The sequence below is a fragment of the Tauraco erythrolophus genome, chromosome 4, assembly GCF_009769465.1.
Source record: "Tauraco erythrolophus isolate bTauEry1 chromosome 4, bTauEry1.pri, whole genome shotgun sequence".
NCBI lineage: Eukaryota > Metazoa > Chordata > Aves > Musophagiformes > Musophagidae > Tauraco > Tauraco erythrolophus.
The window spans coordinates 2,908,210-2,930,804 of NC_141468.1; the positions used below are offsets into that span (position 1 = coordinate 2,908,210).

Genomic DNA, 22,595 nt, shown 5'->3' on the forward strand with positions numbered 1-22,595 from the left:
GGGCAACCTGGTGTAGTGGAGGGTGTCCCTGCCCATGGCAGGGGGGTTGGAACTAGATGATCTTTGAGGTCTCTTCCAACCCAAACCATTCTATGATTTTATGAAACTCATGTTACAGCAAGGATGCTTAGGATTATGGAGCACAGCTGATGGAGGATAACGCCCTGGACTCTTCTTATGCCTCTTTCCTCACTGCAGTTGATGTTTCCAGGACTTTGGTATATAGACAGCCTTTGGCTGATTGTGGAAATGAAACATCCTTTAGGATAAAATGCAGCAGCTGGCGAGCGCTTCTCCTTTTCTCAAAGATGTCTTTCTGCCTTCACAGAAAACTCTTTTCACCTAAGATTTTCTCTCTCTGGGACTCTTACTCCCCATCTCAGCTACTGTATCACCAGGGGAAGTCAGTGCTGCTGTGTTTCAGGTGCGTAACAGCTTTGCTGCTGGAATATGTTCTTACAGAAGAGCTCTAGCAGCTTATTTGATCAATACTTCACTTTTGAAAAATCCCTAAATGCTTATTTACCCAATAGACCATGGCAGTTTCAAAGGCAGAGTCTCCACACTCAATAATCTCTTTTTTTTAGGGTGTGAAAAATTTTAAGTGAATTTTTTAAAGCTCATGGAAAGCACCAAGCTGAGAGCCACAGAGATCATATTCCTCTGTTTATCCTTCAGTGCCTCATCCATAGGATCCTCCAGCCTCTGAGTCAGCACGGGGAAGTTTATGGAACTGCAGAAGAGCTCAGCTTCATTTTACAGTCACACTTGTTGCTTTTCAGGTCCCATCTGTCCTTCTTGTTTGTAGGTACAGTTGCTACCTGTGAGGTGATGAACCTCAGTGACCACACATCTCTGGGATCTGATTTTCACCCCAGCTGCATGGCTTGGTGTGCTAAGGCTGAGATTTGGAATTGTAACGCTGGAAATATTTGTAGGGAGTGAAAACAACTTATGCAAAAGGGAGATTTGGCTGACACAGCAGTGGTGTTTGGGATGTGGGATGTGAAGACCTCCATAAATAAGAGTGTTTGTCCTACCTTGGTCTGACACTCTGCATTGCTGCTAAAGGTACTGTCCCTCTTCCCTGCCTATATCAGACCCTTGGGCTCTAACCAAGGCACTTGACATATCACTTAAGTTACAATATCCAAACACAGAGAGTGTAAATATCCCACTGAAAAATATTCCGAGGTATCTGAGCTTGTTCTGCACCTTGCCTTGTTTATCTTAACATAGTGTGACTGTTTCTTCTGGCAGACGTTTGGAGTTGAAGTTTATGTAGGAACTGAGAGATGTAGAATCATAGAATGGTTTGGATTGGCAGGAACCTTAAAGATCATCTAGTTCCAACGTCCCTGCCATGGGCAGGGACAGCTTCCTCTCAATCAGATTGCCCAAAACCCCATTGAACCTGGCAAAGTTGGTATGGTGAAGCTGATATCAGTACACCATCTGCCATTAATCTGCTGGTGTTTCAGGCTGGATCCTTAATTGCATCTTCACTTATTACAGGTAGGAGTGTCTTCTATGCAAGTGGCCCAGAAGCAAGTGTGTTGTTTTTCTGAGCACAGTATTGCACACTTGATATGTATGACATACTCCTCTGAAGTTTTGGGCAACCTGGTGTAGTGGAGGGTTTCCCTGCCCATGGCAGGGAGGTTGGAACTAGATGATCTTTAAGGTCCCTTCCAACCCTAACCATTCTATGATTCTATGATTCTAATAGTCCATCTTGGACTTTCCTTCCTGGGGGCATGAACTGTTTCTCTCTGATAGCCTGATGCTGCTTCCAGAGCAGAAATGCTGCTGCTGACCAGTCCCATGCCAGCAGTAAGGCAACGTGTGTAGCCAAATTGGGAACAAGAGTTTGAGAACAAGCCACGGGCTGAAAAGCATTTGCAGTTAGAATCATGGAATCATAGAATGGTTAGGGCTGGAAGGGACCTTCAAAGGTCATCTAGTCCAACCCCCCTGCAAGGAACAGGGATATCTCCAACTAGATCAGGTTGCTCAGGGCCTCGTCCAACCTGGCCTTGAACGTCTCCAGGGATGGAGCATCCACCACCTCTCTGGGCAACCTGTTCCAGTTGCGGCTCACTAGCTCTCTGTTCGTGACACGGGGTCAGCAGACCCTGAAAGCTGTGGTCTGCACCTCCAAGGTCTGCCACAGGAAATAAGAAAAGAAAATTTACTGCCAATATTGCTTAAATTTTGCAATCTTAAGGTCTAGAAAATTTTTAAGTGTTCACTAATCAATGAGCATTGTCTGCATCTTATGGCATGCTAATCATTCAGAAGGTCGGGACTCAGAGGATGCTAAATTTATAGCAACAATTACTTCTTATTAATAATCAGCCAGCTTTGCTGAGCAAAAGGCCTGAAGACTAAAGAAACCTGTTGGTCGCTGTAAGAAAGGCAGCCTCCTCTTCAGGAAATTGCAAATTTTACGACGTGGAGGTACATGGTACAGACTGTTGGGAAGCCTTATGCTCACAGTACAGCAGGACCGTAAACGCAGACATAAAAGGTCTGTACTACATTAAGATTCTGCAGCACTCTGGAAACTCGACACCAGTCCTTGAACTGATGCTTAAACTACAGACCTAAAAACCAAAAGCCTGTACCAGTTCTAGTCAGTTTGAGTAACTCTCCCCTCTGTTCTTGCATTCCTGAATTACGTTTGAATGAAAACCTCTTAGCGTAGTGGGCACAATTTCCCTGTAATTGGTAAAGTTACTGTAACTGCACTGTCATTTGTATACGGTGACATGTAATTGCGTGGTAACCATTGTTGTGGTTGCACAAGTGAAAAGCAGCGTGCAATTATAATGTATTTCCAAATGCTGGCTCTTTATCCAGCTTCCATTATATCACAGAGCACCCTGGGGAAACGATACTGGGTATTTTTGTGTGTCATTACGGTGCAGGCTAACCGCTGAAGAGAGGGTTGGTTGGTGATCTATGCTATCTTTGGTTGGTGGCCCAGAGTTTTTGTCCCCGTGGCAGATGGCACGGTCTACAGCCAGTGATGCTCACTGGGCAAGCCCGCAGCCTTTTCCTGACCTGCTGTCAGGAATGCATGTGATGGGGAGGCATCAAATTACGTGAATGACGTGGCAAGAGGTGAAGGTCAGAGAGGCCATCTCCATCCTGCAGCAGGACCTCATAGCTAGACACAGTCAACAGGCTGAAACGTGATGGTTCCACCAAAGTTCACAGCACAGATGGTGGGGAGGAGGTCAGATGAACCAAAGTGCACTAGTCTCGGAGTCAGAAGAGAGATTCGGAGGCAGCGTGACCAGAAACAGAGACACTACAGGAGGTCAGAGGAAGAGCTGATCCGGCTTAAGAAAGGCAAGGTGCTAATCCCAGGGGTAGGGCAAACTAGCATCTAACGAATAGTTTATCAAGCAGTGAAGCCCATGCTGATACCATGAAGAGAACATGGACGAGCAAACAGGAGAAGCACAAACCTTGTGTACCGTACTGCTGCTGTTGGAGTTTAAAGACCTGTGGTTTGCAGGGAGATGGTTTCCATCATTTACAACTCCGCTGGGTGGGGATTTGTGGTTCACCCCTGCATCAGGTGATCTAGGTGCTAAATTTCCTAGCTTGTATCTCTTCAGGTACCATGAAGTTCCTTGTGACAGATTTTCCCAGGGCTTCCATCTTTCTAGATTTTTAAATTACAGAATCATAGAACGGTTTGGGTTGGAAGGGACCTCAAAGATCATCCAGTTCCAGCCCCTCTGCCATGGGCAGGGACACCCTCCACTACACCAGGTTGCTCAAAGTCTCATCCAACCTGGCCTTGAACACTTCCAGGGATGGGGCAGCCACAGCTTCTCTAGGCAACCTGTTCCAGTGCCTCATCACCCTCTGAGGGAAAAATTTCTTCCTTGGATGTAATCTAAATGCACCCTTTCAGTTTAAAGCCATTGCCCCTTGACTTATCACTCCATGCCTGTGTCAAAAGTTCCTCTCCAGCTTTCTTGTAGCCCCTTTAGGTACTAAAGGCTGCTATAAGATCACCCCAGAGCCTTCTCTTCTCCAGGCTGAACAACCCCAACTCTCTCAGCCTGTCTTCACAGGAGAGGTGCTCCAGCCCTCTGATCATCTTTGTGGCCCTCCCCTGGACCTGCTCCAGCAGCTCCATGTCCTTCTTGTGTTGGGGACTCCAGAGCTGAACGCAGTATTCCAGGTGGGATCTGACAAGAGCAGTGTAGAAAGACAGAATCACCTATCAAGTGATATCAAAAATATCCTATCGAGTAGGATACATACCCACCCTCACTCTCACTCAGTCCTTGCAGTCAGGAAGGAGAGAAGGTCTTGCAGCCAGGTGATGGAAAAGACCTTGGATATCTCCTTGTAAAGACTCAAATGCATATTACTGATGATTTCTTATTGCTGTTGGCTCCCTGGCCCTGCTGGCAGCACAGACAGCCGTAATGTATGTGTTCCTTCCATCGTCTGGCGTAGCCAAGCCTGAGATAACAAGAGTGAGAAGCCAAGTACCTGCCACCGTGTGAAGACAGGGCTGTTAGGTATTAGCTGTAAATCAAAGGCGAGACTTGGCCGTTGGGACAGCCCTTATCCCCAGCGAGTCTGTGGAATTGCTTTGGAGCCTGCTGAGATATCTGGAAAAAGGCCTCGGTGCTTTGATTGGGGAGGAAGATTTCACCGGAGTGAAAGCAAGGAGGAATGCGGGATGGCTAATCCTTTAGCGAAGCTTTTCCCAAAATATGGATTAGGCTGTACTTGATTATCAGGGGCTGTTTCAGAGGCAAATAGCTAAAGCAGATGTTTAAGGGACAATTGTGGTTTATTATGAGCACTGTTTGTGCTGGCCCCCTAACAGCTGGTGCTTCAGCCGTTCGTGCAATGCCAAAGCGCTCGCTTCTGCTGGGGAATCAGGTGAGGATGGGGAAGGAGATGGTGTAATCAGACCTCTAACCCTTCTGCTGAGTTTGGGGGTTTTTGGGGCTCATCAAATCCCTTGGGGACTGAGCCAGCGCCAGCCTTGTAAAACCGTCCTCTTTGGGAGGGTTTGGATGTCTTAATTATTTATTTGATAGGCTTAATCCTGGAGAAGGCAAATGCCTGCCAGGATCCTCCTGTAAATCAGGCCCATTCTTTTGCACATCCTTCCTGTTTCACTGGTGAATGTGACACTTGGCCGTGGTGTCACGGCTGCAGATGAACCCTCTGGTTGCCGACGCAGGGAGCGGCGGCAGGAGCAGACCACAGCCTCTCACCAGCTGGCTCCCCCTGCACATCAACCCAAGCTGGAGAGGCAGCTGGTGAGACCTGGGAGGGCATTTATGTCCTGGGAGCTGCCAATCATTCTCACATGAAGATATTTTGGATATGTAGAGCACCTTATAAAGCTGTGTTTAGCAGCTTCCCTGGGGCAGAGGGGTGGTGAGTAATATTCCCTCTTTTGCAGGTGGGAACCTGGTGTGGGATGATGAACTGATTGACTCCAGTCCAGCATTTCAACCGCAAGGCCCCCCTTCCCTTCCGATTTACCTACGGACTGCACCGTGGGTTTCTGGGTTAGATTTTAACTGCTCAGGATGCAAGAATTGCTGATCCTGTTCTTGCCTCTTTAGATCTTCCCTTTGGCCCTCCCTGATAGCCCAGCTGGTGCGGCAGCAGCGTTGCGAGCAGAGTGAATTCATGTCCTCACCTCCACTTTCATTCTGGAAAGTCGTTAACGTGAAATTGCCAAGCAGAGAAGCTCCAGAGAGTTTAACGTGGCTACTTTATATTGCTGCTAGGAGTGTCTGGAATTGAAAATAAACCTGTGCTTGCAACTCCTGACCCTTTCATCATAAATCCAAACTTCCTTACGTGTTTCTCTCTGCTGAAGCAGATGACTGTATTTCTGTCTTTACAGAAGCGTGTGTGCAGCTGAGAGCCACAGCTGCACAGAAGCCGGGTGATGTTTATTTGTAGGGTTTCGCTTGCTGGCATTTTTTTTGCAGATGATCCCCAGAGGAAATAACCCAAATGTGTTAAATGAAAATAGTTTTCATGTGGCGTGCGGCTTGCTGGCTGTGCTCCTATTCTGGGGGGGCAGTTGCCCATATGGCAAACCACAACTCTGCGATTGCTTCTCCGGCACCTACGCAACAGCAAGTGAGCGAACATCATGGCCTCATCTGCCCTCACACACTCATTTGTGTGTCTCAGAGGCTAGGGTGTGCTGTGATGGTCCTAGAGCTCATCTGAGCCATATCACGTAAAAGAAAGTGCTGGTTTTGCTCTTCAACCTTGCCCTGATGCTTGGATCATAGAACGGTTTGAGTTGGAAGGGGTCTTTAAAGGTCATCTTGTCAAAACCCATGCAATGAGCAGGGACATCTTCAACTAAATCAGGTTGCTCAAAGCCCCATACAGCCTGGCCTTGAATGTTTCCATGGATGAGGCATCTACCACCTCTCTGGGCAACCTGTTCCAGTGCTTCACCATTCTCATTGTAAAAAAATTCTTCCTTAGATCTAGTCTGAATCTACCCTCTTTTAGTTTAAAACCATTACCCCTTATCCTATCACAATAAGCCCTACTAAAAACTGTCTTCAATTTTCTTGTAAGCCCTTCTTATAAGGATATGTCCTTCTGTCAGTAATCTCAGGGAAATAAGATGAAATAAATGGGCTTAAATTTAGTTTTGTGTCTGTATGGGGGAAAACCATGATATCAGCCCCATTAAGGGTAGGTCTGAGTTCAGCTGTAGCTGGGCACAGTGTGATGGAGAAGGAACTAACCTGTGGCAATTGGATTAATTAAGTCTCAACAGGTTGGAGATGTGCTGCAGATCAGCCACAGGTTATTGTGGTTGATGTTGGCATCTGTGGGTCTATATCTGTTTAGGGTTTTGCAGGAAAAAGATGTTGATAGAGTGTGTTACAGAGGGCTCAGTGCTGTGTTCTTATAGCCATGCAGACTGAGGCCAGTTTGGGGTGCAAAACAGCACAGGTAGCTTCTGCCTGAGATTCAACGTCCTGGGTCATGCAGGAAAGCAGACCAGATGATTGTATGGGTCCTTTCTGGTCTCCAAGTGCTTCAGCTAGAGTAGTTGGTTTTGGCTGTGCTTTGAGAGGGGAGCGTGTGGGAGGTTGTGCTATACCAAGGAGGATGTCTCGGGCTGTGCCAGCTCTGCTTGATTGCTATTGTTTCACTGCTTGTTGGTGTAATTTCCTGTTGTTTGAGATGGAGCTTCACATGCTGCGCCCTAGGTAAGATGTCTGCTGGCACTATGGAGTCCTTCATTCTCTTGGTGGTAAAGCAAGCTGTTTACCGTTTCTTGTTTTCCTTTGAAACTGCGACAAAGTGGGGCTTTCTCTTGCTCCTCTTTCTGCTTTTTGTAGGAGGTTTGGGAATTTCTTGCTTTCGGTCTGAAATGATTCTTCTTGCAGCCTGTCAGGCTGTCAGTTTGAGAATGACATATACACAGTTTTACTACAGCCTTAAAACACAGATCATCTTAACTTCAGAGCTTAAGAGCTTCTGGTCAAAGTGGGCTTGACTTGAAGACCTGGGTTCTTCTCAGATTCTACATTCATAGAATAATTCAGGTTGGAAGGGACCTCAAAAGATCGCGTAGCTCAGCCTCCTGTTCCAAGCATGATACATCTCAAGGTTAGATGCTTAGGCTAAGTGAATCATCTGGAGTCCTTTTGCAATCAACTGGCTCTATCAGAAGTGCATTACAAGGTTGATTGGTTGGCTCTCTGACATACCTCCTTTCCTCTGTTGATTATAGAGGCAGTTTAGATGACCACTATAGGCTACTTACTAAAATTTCACATAGCTAAAGCTAGGTGAGATGGATCCCATACCAGGTGATGTGTCAGATAGTGAATTGGTGGGCAGAAGGCTTGTCACACAGCATCAGACCAACACACTGCTCCTCTCGTTAGTTCATCTCTGACAGTCAGTGCCTCATGCCTCGCAGAAGGATCTGGGTAGCGTTGCTGCTTCAAACACTTTTGTACTTCCTGAGTAATCAAGCTGCAGTTTTTCCATCCTGACCTGTGTAATGAAGCCGTACGTGTTCTCATTATCCACAGAAACGCTCGTTTTTTTGCGAGTCGTGCTGTCAGCGGGGGTGTCCTGCCTCTGAAGTGTGGCCATCAGCATGGTGGTACTAGACCTCAAATGAATTTAGCCTTTGGATCTGGGATGCAGATTTATCTTACACTTTGTGCTGGCATTGTAGATGAGCAACACATCCTGTCTGCTGCTCGTGGAGGCTGTTGATCTGATCTGTAATTGCTCTTCGAGCTGGTGTTTTAGCTCTGAAAGGGCAGTCTGCAAACACTAATGCCTCTTGCAGGCCAGAGCTCAGGCTAGCTGTTCCTTGCTAATGGCTGTTTGAATTCCTCATAGGTTTCATGCATTTATAAATACATTTAGGACACATTATTCTTCCATTCAGTAAAACCATCTGTAATTATTCCCTGTAATTGCTGGGTGAGGATAAAATGAATCCACTATCACGCTTTTACTGCTCATGAACTCAAGGAAGGAGCATCACGTATTCCAGCCATGCTTCCAGGAAGATGTGAGCTCAGACAGAAAAAATTGTCATCATCCTTTGTTACTAATATATGAAAACTAGGCAACCCTCCTGTACAATTAATTATTGATTTTTCTAGACCTTAGTCCAGCAAAACACTTTAAGCAGGTGCTTAACTTCAAATCTATGAGTGGTCCCATTGAAATTAATAAAGTCTAACTGCATCAGCAATCAGGTACTGTGATATTTGGAGCCTCATCTTTGACTTATTCTATGGAGATCTTCATATTGGCAACCTGTATTAGCCTCACCTACTGTCTAGGTGGTGCCTTAAGATAAGAGTTGTCCGTACTGTTCTGCTGCTGCGCTTCTGCTACTCCCTGAAGTCCAAAGGAACACCCTGAGAGATAACATACATTCATACGTAGGGATCCCAGTGGAGCACCTGTGTGATGACAAGTCTGTTGAGTTGAAATGCAATAGATGTTAGAGCTTAAGCAGTAGAATTAATGAACAGGACCTTTTCTCTTGTTTTTATAGGAGTTCATGGGTATCATCTCCAATAAATGCTGGAAAGCTCCCATGATAGCTGTGAAACCTTCCCTCCTGTCCAAAGAACTTCAGTGGGTTACAGTGCCTCAGTAAGATGGATAAATATGGATAACCTCCATTTCATGGGGAAGAAATGGAGACTCAGGAGGATAAAGTGCCCAGGCTAAACAGAGTGAAAGAAGAACCCAGGACTGTATGATAAAACTAACCCCAGGAATGGGCAGTGTGTGCAGTCACTGTCTATAATGTTTAAATTTTAGCATGGTCCCTACTGCAGATTTGGCCTGGGCTGACCAGTTCTCTCCCAGACAATGCCTGAACACACCTGTAATTTCAAAGATGTAGTGTGGGTAGTGCTACAGGATTTGGTGATGGGATGGGAGTGATTATTTAGGTTTCATAGATGTGAGCCTTACTATTGGGCCTTAGGCCCAGAGGGCAGGTCAGAGTTTATTTGCCAGTGCAGATTCAGCTCAGTGGCTTTCATTCTGGATCCCATGGGAATGATGTACATACTTTTTTTTTTTTTTGACAGAACTAGATATGTTTCAGACATTTTCAGCAGACTTTCCCTTTGATTGCTAGGTCTTGACTGGTAGAACTGACTGGGAGAGCAGTAGGAAAAAGGCTTAACGTAATGTATCCTGCTGGGCTGTCATTCAAGAGAAGCAAGTTTCCAGTTCTCCTTCTGTCTGTAGCTCACCATGCAACTTCGGTCAGATTTTTTCCACCTCTGTATTTCTCCAGTCCTGCCTTTGTCATTGATTTGCCAGCCTGCATAAATTATAGGTGTGTTATGCAACGGTGTCCCAGCTTCGATGGATATTTTCCAAATGGCTAAAGAATCGGTGGCTTTGTTTTTTAACGCTCTTCTTTCATTTTTTCTTTATAGCTGTTAACAATTGATGACAATTTCTGTGGCCTGGATATGAATGCCCCCTTGGGAGTATCATCCATGGTGCGAGGGCTCCCCATTTTCACTGAGGATGGAGACAGAATGACGTCTGTGATTGCCTACGTCTACAAGAACCACTCCCTGGCTTTTGTGGGCACCAAGAGTGGGAAGCTGAAGAAGGTAAGACCTAACACGGTTTTCTAACTCAGATTTTCATGTTCTTATGGACATTTGTAGTGTTGCGCTGAGAGTGAGTGCGTGCAGTCCTTATCCTAAGGTGCAGCACCTGTTTTGAGGATAGGAAATGTTCTTTTTGCTATTCTTTCAGTTGGCAAAAAACTGTTTTTCACCCTTGGAGGATAGAGCTGATGTGGGAAAGGATAAAATCCTTCTGCCAAATTGTTGTTCTTCAGCAAACGAATGTTTTTGAGGTCAAACCACAGACTCAATGCAGTTGACATCCAACAGAAGATTTTTGTGTTCAGACCATCTGTAATTAAGTAGCTGATCACAGGGTATCTGTGCATACTGGAGAAAAACTGAACGGGTCTGAAAGTTGTTAAGAAAGGCGATTCATGCTCTGGAGATCTTTCTTCAGAGCAATGTGACTCGACTGTGATTTCACCACGAGCCCAGCACGGGATTAGCGGTTGCTCCGTTTAGGTCAGGCTGGATGTTTGTACTGAAGGAAGCGTGTTGCCATCAAAAGAAAGCTGTGTCTTGAACAATAATGAGCATTATGTTTATAGTTGGTGCCACATAAAGCCAAATACAATAAAGAGTGTATTTATGTCCCTCACCGTGCATTCTCACTAAAAATATTCCTATTGCATGGCTGTAGCTCTGTAGTTTGCCGTGTAAGGTGATAGTAGAAAGGCTTGAGAGTTGGAAGCTGGGAATCATCTACCTGTGGTTTCCTCAAGGCAACAAGAGGTATTAAGAGTGACCTTCTCATGCTGCTGGTGGGCACTGCATCCATTTCAACTGCTGTATTCCAGTCTGGCAGTGTTTGTCTGAACGCCCAGCCCAGGATTGTTGCAAAATATTATGTGTGCGAGGAGATTGTGGCTTTGTGATAGTAATGGAGATGGGTGAGAAGCTGGGAAAGGAGTCTGGGCAGAGCCTTGGGGGTTGGGTTGAGTGTTGATTCCTTTTTGAATTCCTATTGCAAATAAAAACTTCCAGATTGTGGAAAGGAAGGTCCTATGAAAAGGTGGCCCACTATTGCTTGTGTCTAGGATGGACAGGGCAGACAGGGAGAAGGGAAGGAGTCATTTGTTCACGAATCCTTAAGGAAGGTCTGAAATCTCTGGTTTTATTCCTCTAGCTGTTTCTTCACTTAAATAGAAAATCAGTTTTGCAAGTTCAGATGACATTGCTCCTATGCTGAGGGAGGTCTGCAAGGGGAACAGGATCCTGCCCACTGGCAAATGTCTCCAGCTTTGTTTGACATTGGAAAGGCTGCTGGTGCTTTTGAAAAGATAGTGTGGTGGGGTTTTGTGTTGTGTGGTTTGTTTTTTTTTTAACAGTCTACTCAGACATGTGAAAAAGGAGCCAAATTCTTCTTTAAACAGTTGTAATAAAAATAATCTCCTCCTCTGACTAATTAGGTTTTGCTTCCCTGTCATCTGTGATATCATAACAAACTGTTTAGTTCTCCAGTCATTCTCTGGAAGGGGGAAAAATGGGGTAGCTCAGATCTGAGTGTTAAATATCCAAAAGACTTAAGCAGTTAAGAATGACTGTTGCTTCCCCGTGCTCGCAAGCTTTTGCTTTTTTTTTTTGGCTTCAGGAGAAGCAAACTCAGACACAGCTCTGTCTTTGCCTTTGCAGGTCACATTGCACAATCCAAGATCTGATTCCTTTTAATAGGGGGAAAACAGGAGTGAGAAAGCTTTTTAGTGCTTTACAGAGCGTGGTGGAGAGTGGGGACAGCCTTATAGGGTAAAGAATGAGAAGAAGGGAGCTAAACTGGCTGATGTAATTGGAGAAAGCTGCGTTTTATTCTCTTTTTCCTAACGTGCTGAGTATTCTGCCTGCAGTAAGTTAGTGTGTTGGGTCTGTGTGTCGGCAGAGCTGGAGTCTCGGGCTGAGATCTTCCTTGGCTGAATAAGTCTCCATCAGAGAGGTAGAATGCAAAGAAAAACAGGGCTCCCCTGAGCACGTGTGGTTGTTTTGGACCAGTTGATCCAGGCTCCTGCAGGTTCAGCCCCGTTCGTGCTATGACTTCTGCAATCACTGGCTCTCCTCCACAAGCTGCCTTTCTCCAGGGCTCCTGAAGTTATCTGAGCTCAGGATACCAGCCTGTTTTCCCCTCTGGGTGCCACATACGGCCAGTTTGGCACTCAGGATTTTCACTTGGTACCCTTTGGTCCCTGCCAAGACGTCACGGGCCTTTTGAAACTTTATTTTCCATCTTGGCTCATCAGTCAGGTGCTTTTGAATAGGAAGCAAGTGAAACACTGCATTGGTATTGCAACTCCAGCGTAATCCGTTATGTTAGCATGAAGTTTGATTTATGTTTTAAAAAAAATGCCTATGGATAAATTGGAATAAGCTTTATAGGATTAGATGAAACTTCATGTACCAGTGGGCAAAGCCCAGGAGCTGTCTTTTTTTTTTTTTCCCCTGCTTTCTGGGTCCTACCATGCATAGTACGTACTGCTGCTTCTTGTGTGGTGCAGCTACTCAGTGAAGCTACACTGAAGTATTTCGGATAGCATGAAGAGAGGAGTTACAAGATTATCTTCAGGACAGCAGGATCTACTCAATTGTTGAGAGACTCGCTGTAAGAAATGACAAGATGGTTTTGGAGAAACTTTCCTTATTTTTCCTGCAGTTTCAGTCTTTTTCTCTGTGTATTTTTATATGAAAGATGCAGACTGTGTATCAGATTTTGATGTATGCAATCCGTGAATACTCTGCAAAAATACCCACAGTCATAAAGCAATATCTGTTAGTTGATATACAAATGTCACATATGTCAAAGGAATTTATCCAGTGGCACACACAACTGAAGTAAAATATTGTACTTTACAGGAACGTATCATTAAAATGAAAACTAGCAGCATATCAGGAGTCTGCCCGTGTAACCAAGACAACAAAGAGAGAAAGAAAAGGAAAAAACAAGATAGAGATAGGGTAGGAAAAGAGTGAGTGAAACAGAATGACAAGGTTGGCCCCAGCTATTTCACTGCCCCAGGCAAAATCCATTTTGCAGTCCCTGCTCATTCACACAGCCACACGTGCAGACCAACGGGAAGGCACTGAATAACGTGCTGTAGAAATAAGCCCTCCAATTCTGCAGGCTTGTCCACAGCACAGCCAGGCCCTGCAGAATGGAGACATAAGTAGGATAAAAATGCAGAGCTATGGAAAAGAAAAATAGTCCCTGTGCAGATATCGTGTGTAGAAACCAGTGCCCTTCAATTAAAGACCTGATGGGTGCTGGTGGTGTCTTGGGGATGGAGAAGTGTGGGCTGTGGATTAAAGGCTTGATGGGGGCTGGTGCCATCTTGGGGGTGGATAAAGGTGCTCTAGGGATGAGCGAGTTGGGAGACAGCCAGGTTCAGGTCTTTACCAGAAACCCTTGGTGTGCTTCCATATCTCATTTTCCCTCCTGCAAAGGGTAGGAAATATTTTGCTTGCTTAAAGAAGCGTTGGGGAAAATGAATGCACTAAAGGTTGTGAGGTGTGATCATATCAAACAGCTGAACTAGGCAGATCAGATGGGATGGAAAACCAGCTCCTGACCACTTGTGGGCATTAAAGATCCTGCGGTACTTTTTAATGAGAAATATTTTATCGCGCAGCGCTTTGGTCTGATCCCAGTATCTGTAATTCCCTCCGGTGCTGGCTGGCCCGTGATGTTCCCTACCCCAACGTGGTACTTCTGTGCCACACTGGTAAATGTTACCACAGCTTTACTATACTCCAGGGTGCCTGGTGGGCTTAGTTGGCAGAGTGAGCCCCTACATACGATGGGAAGTGTTTAGGACAGAAGCTGTGGCTGAAAGTCAATCAGCACCTCTGAGTTTTTAGTGATTTTTTCTTTTTCCCAGGAGATAAAAAAAGACTTGAGGTTAACAGAGGTCTCTTTTGTCTCTCTGCAAACAGCAGCGCAGTAACCCATCCAGAACAGGAGTTATTCCTGGGTATGTGCTTCCTACAAACCATTTTCCTGTAAAACAGCCAGGTGCTAAAATCCACTGGCTTTTTTTTATCTTTGCACACTCTCTCATTACACGTTTAGTTCTTCACTCCGGTGGCAAGAGAAAGCTGGAGATGTACCCGTGGAGATGCTTTGCACGGTTTTGTACGCCTGTTTTGGATTTTTTTCGAGTATGTTTGGCCAAATTATGTGCCACTAATACCTGTCATCACTAAGGAAGCGTAGCGGTATTCGGTATTCCCTGTGTTCCTTTCCTAGGTATTTAATTTACGGTATTTTGGTGGTTTTTTTTTTAATGTTTTTGTGCAGATAGTTTCCAGACAAAGAAATACAGCTTTCCTGCAATTATTCTGTGTGTAGATGCAGGTACAAAGGGCGATTTGAGTTTACAAATGTCAACACAGGAACAGCCCTAGGAGCTGCACTTCTAACAAAACAAAGCTCTTTGTCCATTTTGAAAGGTTTATTTGAAAATGAAGCAGTAGTAATTTACATTTATTTGAAACTTCTCCACAAGAAATAATTTTTTTTATTCCATCAAAATATTTCACTCAAAGCCTTTTCTATGCTAAATTCCTGCAGAGAAAGAAATTTGGCTTAAAAACGAGTTCTTTCACTCCATGGCCTGTATTTCATTTTTCATAAAATCCTGTAAGTTTGAGGTCTTTGAAGGGATTTTTAGGTTTGAGCTGTTGCTCAGGGTGAAGGTTTTCATTCAGATCAGACAGCTCTGAAATCTGGCCAGCACTTCCCAACAGGTATCACCTCTATTTAGCAGAAAATTCTCAATATCAACCAGTTTCATGAACCACCCTCCAGACTACCCTGAACCCTCGAGACTCTGCTTTCTTTGGATCCAGAGACAAAACACCATAGGGAGATTTTTGGGTCTGAGAGCTGGGATTTGCTATTCTCATTTTGGCCCATCTCACAGTTGCATTGGGGAAGGTTGGCTTTCTCGGATAGATAACTGGATTGGAAAACACATGGAAGTCTGAGCTCCTGCTGGTTTCTGGCCACGTGACTGTGGCTATCCCATCCCATCATTCGGCCGACAGCTCTCCTGGTTGGATGCTACAGTGCTGTTTACAGCCTGTCTGCCTTGAAGAGGGAGTGGGAACCACTGGCAGCTGTTGAAGGAGTCAGCCTGTGGCTTGGAGAAGATGCACCTTGGTCTACAGTAGTGTCAGGACTGCTTCAGTAGGGTAACCCTGAAGGACACTCCAGGAGTGCTCCATCCCTGGAGACGTTCAAGGCTGGGTTGGATGAGGCCCTGAGCAACCTGATCTAGTTGGAGATATCCCTGTTCCTTGCAGGGGGGTTGGACTAGATGACCTTTGAAGGTCCCTTCCAGCCCTAACCATTCTATGATTCTATGACACCCAAACCTGCAGCTCTGTTATCATCGCTGATTGCTATGATGGGTCTTCTTGCTTACAGTCATTGCCCCCTCACGTGTGGGGCGAGATCCTTTCCCAGAGCAGAGTTCATCCTGTTTAGCAGGAGAGATGAGCTGAATTCTGGTGGGACTGGCAGCGTGTCAGGTCCTTCCACAAAGCTGGATTGCTCTCAAGTGCCACGAGTGGGCAACAGAGGAATGAAATGTAGTTTTTATGCAAAAAAAAAAAGAGCAAGATAAAAGAGTCAAGAGATGGGCTGACACCCACAGGTGATAGATCTCTGGGTGGGTTAGTGATATTGTGACGTACTGACATGGAGAGAAGTATCTTCCTTTTTTCCTTTGATGCATCACCTTCCATCCAAGGAGCTGGAGATAATGAGAGCACCCTGGGTTTGCCATGCATGGGTTTACAGTCTTGTGATAACTGCAGGAAATGATACAGTTCCTCACCATTTCTCCAGACAAGGGGGTTTCTGAATATGCACAAGACAAGAAACCCTGCTTGAGTTTGATGTTCCCTGGAGGATATTCTGCTGCTGACAGCTCTGTGCAAATGTCAGCAGGGAAACTCGGCTTCCTTCTCCTTCCCTCTGCTGCTTTGAAAGAGTCAGAGTGGTTTTTTTTTAATTTTAATTTTTTTTCCTCAACCGTTTGGCAAGTGGACTTGACTGCTCTGAAAACATGCTATAGAGACTCTGGCTCCTGCTGGGAAGCTGGTTTCTGCAAGAGAGGCTTGTTCACCCTGGCCTCTCCTCGCAGCTTCCTAAATCAGCAGGAGTCCAAGTGCTTCACTCAGTTATGATGGAACGATGCTGCTTCCCATCTGTATTTGACGTCTGTGAAGGCTGCAGTTGTCTGTGTCCTACACTGATACACAGTCCCTCTTTGAGAGGTCCTTGTCAGCTTAGATGCCTTAAGAGCAGTTCAGTTTTCTGGCTGTAGTATCAGAAAAGCTGTGATTTGGTAGCTGTGGTGTGCTGTGCACTCCATGCTCGTATTAGGTGTACCAGCACGCAGCCCTGAAAGGGGTGGTGATGCTGATCTATATGGACATTAGGCAGTACCGGGTCATGTAAAAGTCATTGACTGGTGATACTGGAGTTCAACATGACCTAAAAGTGCTGGATGATCGGATAATGTCTCCATGGGTGAAATCAAAGATGCAGGACTTGGGCATCCCAGTCGTAGGCTGCTGTGTTGTGCCATCTCTCTTCCTCTGCTGCTCTGAAGCCTTGTGGGTGGGTGGACCTCTTTCTGTTGCACTATGCTTTTCACCAGCTAGAGGTCAAACTAGATGGGAAACAGATTCCCCTGTGCATCTCTTCGTCTCCGAGCTGCAGCCAGTTGGGAAGATGATCAGAGGGCTGGAACACCTCTCCTATGAAGACAGGCTGAGAGTTGGGGCTGTTCATCCTGAAGAAGAGAAGGCTCTGGGGAGATCTTCTAGAAGCCTTCCAGTACCTAAAGGGGACCTACAAGAAATCTGGAGAAGGACTTTTGACAAGGACCTGTAATGATAAGACAAGGGGTAATGTTTTTAAACTGAAAGAGTGGATTTAGATTAGATGTAAGGAAGAAATTCTTCACTGTCAGAGTGGTGAGGCACTGGAACAGATTGCCTGGAAAAGTTGTGGCTGCCCCATCCCTGGAAGTGTTCAAGGCTGAGTTGGATGAGGCTTTGAGCAACCTGATCTAGTGGAATATGTCCCTGCCCATGACAGGGGATTGGAACTAGATGATCTTTGAGGTCCCTTCCAACCCAAACCATTCTATGATCTGCCTGAACAGCAGGGCTACCATCCAGAGGGACCTAGACAGGATGGAGCAATGAGGTTGACAGGAACTCATTTAAGAAGTGTGAAGTCCTGCACCTGGAAAAAGAGCGACCTCTTGTAATGATGCAGGTTGACAACTGCCTGGCTGGGGAGCAGCTCTTCTGAAAAGACCTGAAGATCCTAGTAGACAGCGAGTTGCACATGAGCCATCAGTGTGCCTATGCAACAAAAGAGGCCAACAATATCCTCAGCTATACAAACAGGGGTACTGCTAGTAGATTGAGGGGAAGGCGATCATCTTGAACTCAATTGTTAGACCATATCTAGATACTGTGCCCAGTTTTAGGCCTCTCAGCACAAAAAAGGCATTGGTCAACCAGAGCAAGTTCAGGAGAGGGTGAAGAGACGGGCCAGGAGCTGGAGAACGTGCGCTGAGAACAGAAGATGAGAGAAATGAACTTATTCAGGCTGGGGAAGAGAAAATTTGGAGGGACTGAACGGCAGCGTTCCCATGCCTACAAGGAGGTTATCAAGAAGACAGAGACAGGCTCTTCATATTGATGAGTGGTGGGAGGATGTGAGACAGCAGGCATAAGTTGATAAGAGAGCCTTTTCAACAGGATATAAGGAAAAGCTTTTTCCCATAAGGACAGGCAAACGCTGGAGCAGGTTGCCCGTGGCAGTTGTGTCGTTTCCATCCTTGGAGGTTTTCAAGGCCTGAATGGACAAAACAACCTGGTCTGATCTCACAGCTGACCTTGCTTTGAACAGGAAGTTGAATTAGAAACCTCCTGAGGTCCTTTCTAGCCTGGGTTGCCCTGTGATCCATCCTCTGCTGCAAAACCCCAGGCCCTAAACTGCATCAGGTGGCCCGTATCCAGACTCTGCTGCTTAACTCAGTGCAGCTGATGCTTCTTTTAAATACTCACTAATTTCTCCGTCACTGCAGGTGGGTGCTTGGACTTCCATACCTCTCTTTTCCATTGTCTTGAGACTTCCAGCTACAACTTGTCAGTGTAGCACACCGCAGTTAGCTCCTTCATCCTTGCAGTGTTTGACTGCAGTAGGAAAATTCCCTTTTTTCTGCTAGGAAGGTTGCTGTTCCCAGCAAGAGTTAGAACTTACTTTTTGGTAGAGAGCAATTAATTTTCAATGTCTCTCCCTCAAGTTCCCCTCTCTGCTTTCTGACTACTCAGGGATCTCCGTGCCGGTGTGCAGGGTTTGGCTGAGCTTTGCTGTTGCTGGGTGCCGTGCATACTTGTGTTGAGTGCTGCTCTTTTTTTTTTTTTTTGGAGGTTCTGGTTCAACAGTGCCTCAGAGCTTTGTCGGAGGTGGGATCTTGTGATCGTGCAATGAGATTTGCAAATGATTGTCTAATCCCTCCAGATTCTGCACTGGTGGTGCTGCACTGTGTGTTTTTATTTCTGACTCCAGGAGAAATAGTGGCCTTCGGTGGACTCATGGTAGCAGGTTGTACCGTCATCTCTTCAAACTCTTCTCCTAGGAAGCTACAGCTTGAATTTGACAACTTTCCAGTCCCAAAGCAGCGGAGCTGGATGTCCCTACAGTGGACTGAGGACGCGCGCTGTGCAGGCAGGGGGATGTTAGTGACAAAAGCAGACACAAAGGGACGGATGACAATGTCTTGCTGCAGGTGGCCTTGCTGGAATCCAAGGGATCTAGAGCCTCTTGGGGCGCAGTTTGCAGTGATGCTGGTTGTCACTTGCCTTGTTGTGGCAGGCGGTTTTCTGCATGGCGTCAGCAGCTCTGTGCAAGACGTGGAGCATTGAGGCTGCAATACCTGGTGTGGCTGTGCTGTTGATGGAAACTGTCCAGGGGTGGGATACAAGGATAAGCAGATACATCCCTGTGTCCCCCTGGTCTATCCACTTCTCTTTGTCTTTGTCCCTCTGTTCTCCAAGAAACACTCTGGATGGGACATTAGGTGATCAGCTTCGGTCTTCACCTGCCACTTCTGATCTCCAGGGTGACAACGAGGCTGTCTAACTCCTCGGACACTTCATCTAATGCCCGGATGGATGCCCAGCCAAAATAGCTCTTGTCTTTCCTTCCTCCTCTCTATCCCCTTCCCTTTTGACTGGGATAATGACTTTTCAGGGAGCCCTTGAAGTGCCTCTTGCATCTGCCTTTGATTTGAATGCCTCTTGCCTGCTGACCCTTCTTACGGGAAGTCGGCTTAAGTGCGGTTCTCCTAATTAGTTTTGCTTTAGTTTAATCTTTTGAAATAATTTTATCAAAAAGAGGAAACCTTCTACCCGCTCCCTCATTTCATCAGCTTGTTTTCATGCATGGTCTCTGGGTTTATTTCTCTGTTTCCCTTGTTTCTAGATAGGACATCATTTGCATATTTGATTAAGCTCCATATGTTATCAGGGAGGCAGTTGAAAGAACAGCAAGTCCCTGATAAGGCACTGTGCATCCATCTCCTCCTTTCACCATCCTCCACACTATCCCCCTCACCATCCTGCAGCCGTATCTGTGCCTAAAAATCACCTCTGCAGTCTGTCTCACCTACTTCTTCTCCCTTTGGCCAGATGACGGATCTCTGGTTGCGCCACAGATAGGTGTTGATGTAGACATCAAAATTTTACAGCCCCTGTCTTAAGGAAGGAAGCAGAAACAGTGCACATGATGGGAATGGAGCAGTGGTGAAGATGCTAACCGTGACAATGAGGTCCAGGTTCAGTTCCCTGCTCTCTCCAAAGCCCTTCACAAGATCTCATTGTGCCTAGGGGGTCTGTGTTGCATGAAACACTATGTCTTGTATCAGAGATAGTGTTTGTATTGGAAATAGTGTGGCCAGCAGGACTGGGGCAGTGATTGTCCCCCTGTATTCGGCACTGGTGAGGCTGCACCTTGAATACTGTGTGCAGATTTGGGCCCCTCAACACAAGAAAGACCTTGAGGTGCTGGAGTGTGTCCAGAAAAGGGCAACGGAGCTGGTGAAGGGTCTGGAGCACAAGTGTTATAGGAGCGGCTGAGGGAACTGGAGTTTTAGCCTGGAGAAAAGGAGGCTGAGGGGAGACCTTGTCGCTCTCTACAACCACCTGAAAGGAGGTTGTAGTGAGATGGGCATCACTCTCTTCTCTCAGGTACCAAGTGATAGGACAAGAAGAAATGGCCTGAAGTGGCACCAGGGAAGGTTTAGTTTAGATATTAGGAAAAATTTCTTCACCGAAAGGGTTGTCAGGCATTGGAACAGGCTGCCCAGGGAATTGGTGGAATCACCATCCCAGGAGGGATTTAAAAGATGTGTAGATGTGGTGCTGAGGGACATGGTTTAGTGGTGGACTTGGCAGTGTTAGGTTTATGGTTGGACTTGATGATCTTCAAGGTCTTTTCCAACCTAAATAATTCTACGATTCTATAGAAGCTGCTTATTCCCACTGTTCACTCCTTACGTTGTCCAAGGCTTTATCGAGAGTCTCAGCCAGACTATTTGCTGCATGGATTTGGTGCAGCCTGGACTGACACCTTTAGCTCCTCTCCTGGGTGCTAGAAATGACTGCTGTGCCGAGACAACAGAGTAAGGTCACTGGCTGAAAACAGAATGGTCATGGAAGAAGATCCATATTTTTTTTCCCTAAATTTTGAAATGTATTTAAAAATATACCTGCATATATGCATGTGCTTGCAACAGATATTGCTTAAAAATTTAAACTCACAACTTTCAGGCTTTGTTGTCTGGCCACTGCTCTGTGAAAACTGTTTGCCTTAAATAGTTTCCCAGCCCACCTCTAGCAACGCTTTAATTTGAAATAAGTTGTGGATACCCCTGAGGAAACACAGGGAAATGCTTAGTTTGACAGTAATTTTCTCCTCCCCATAGCTGATGCTTAAACTGGAGAGGGCTTTGCTGAGTTTGTGACTCATAAGATGGGCATTTCTGGGGGTGATCAGAGCCCAATTCTGGCCTGGCAAAGGCAAGATGGGTTTGTAATAGCAAACAAAAGTTGTGTAATTAGCTGTGTTTCTGGAGCTGGAGGAGGGACCACAGCTTGCATAAGGGGGCCTTGGTTATTCAAAAAGAGCCTTTCCCTCAACTATTTCCCTCCTATTTCCAAAGGATAGGAACGAGAGATTTGATACATGAGCCAGCTCTTCATTAAAAGGCAAAAAGGAATGTGCCTCCCTTCATCAGGATGAGCCGCTTTGGGCTTGAGCTAATTCGAAGAGCCTCTCTCCACCTCTCCCCTGCACACACCCAGATTCCCCAGTGTGTGGCAGACCCGTGGCATCAGGGCAGTGGTTGAGAACCCCTGTTAGAGGGCTTCAATGCTGTCTGCATGTCCACCACTTGTGAGCACTGCTGGTGGTGTTTGTGAAGCCAAGAGAAGGAAAGAAGAGATAAAATCCTCCCCTGTTCCTCTCCGACTTGATGTCTTCCCCTTGTGCTTCTTTCATTTTGGTTTAACGACTTTGGCTTGCTACGCTTCAACATTTCTCTCATTTCGTCTTGGTGGCAGCCTGGCTTCAGAGCAATCAAGCTTTGATGGATTGCTGGTTGTTGGGCTCATGTGTGTGAAGCTTGGGGAGAAGCATGAGAGAGTTGTGCTGGTTTTTGTAGACCCCAACCCATATGGCGTCTGCGGGAGTGAAGACGTGTTGCTATGTGGGATTCAGGGATCTGTTCCTGCTTGGTCTGACACTTGCCTTTTTTTTTTTTTTCCTTCCAAAACCCAGTCAGTAGCCTTTCACCTCTCCTAAATAAAACCATATGGAAGAGCTGCAGGTCCTTGACCCTTTCTGAAATTAGAAAAGCTATCATTGCTGGATGGAGGGTAGAAATGCGAACCGAAGGCTGGGCCAGGACAGTTAATCAAAGCTGTGGCTCCAGCAAAGTCCTCCTGTGATGCTGTGGCCAGGGCGACCAGAAAACATCTTGCTAGCTGTGATAGCAGCAGCTAACCCTAAAGGTTTGACTGTAACCTGATGATGTCCAATCTAGGTTAATGTCGATGATGCTTTTTTCATTAATTTGACTCTGTCCTTTTTTGGCTTTCTTTATGCTGGTCAGTGTTACACCAGCTATGATCCCAAGAATGATCATTCATCTCCTAGATTAAAAGGAGATGAGTTGGAGTGATATTTCAATGTAAGACCCCAAAAGGAAATCCATGTGCTACCTGGGTTGGTATCTGCACTTGTCTAGAGAAAGCAGGACTGTGTTAACAGAGATATCCCTCCCATGGGACACATCCTATAGAAGATACTCCTGGTAAGGGTTGTTCTTATATATTAGTAGGATT

At 45.9% G+C, this 22,595-nt stretch overlaps 1 protein-coding gene across 1 annotated transcript in view; it reads left to right on the forward strand.

Annotated features, from left to right (window-relative positions):
• Positions 1 to 22,595, forward strand: part of PLXNA4 (plexin A4) — a 451,603-nt gene that overhangs the window by 11,921 nt on the left and 417,087 nt on the right. The window contains exon 2 of the mRNA XM_086611134.1: positions 9,975 to 10,157. Within this exon, the coding sequence (XP_086467260.1) occupies positions 9,975 to 10,157 (183 nt within the window). The remainder of the gene's footprint in view (positions 1 to 9,974; positions 10,158 to 22,595) is intronic.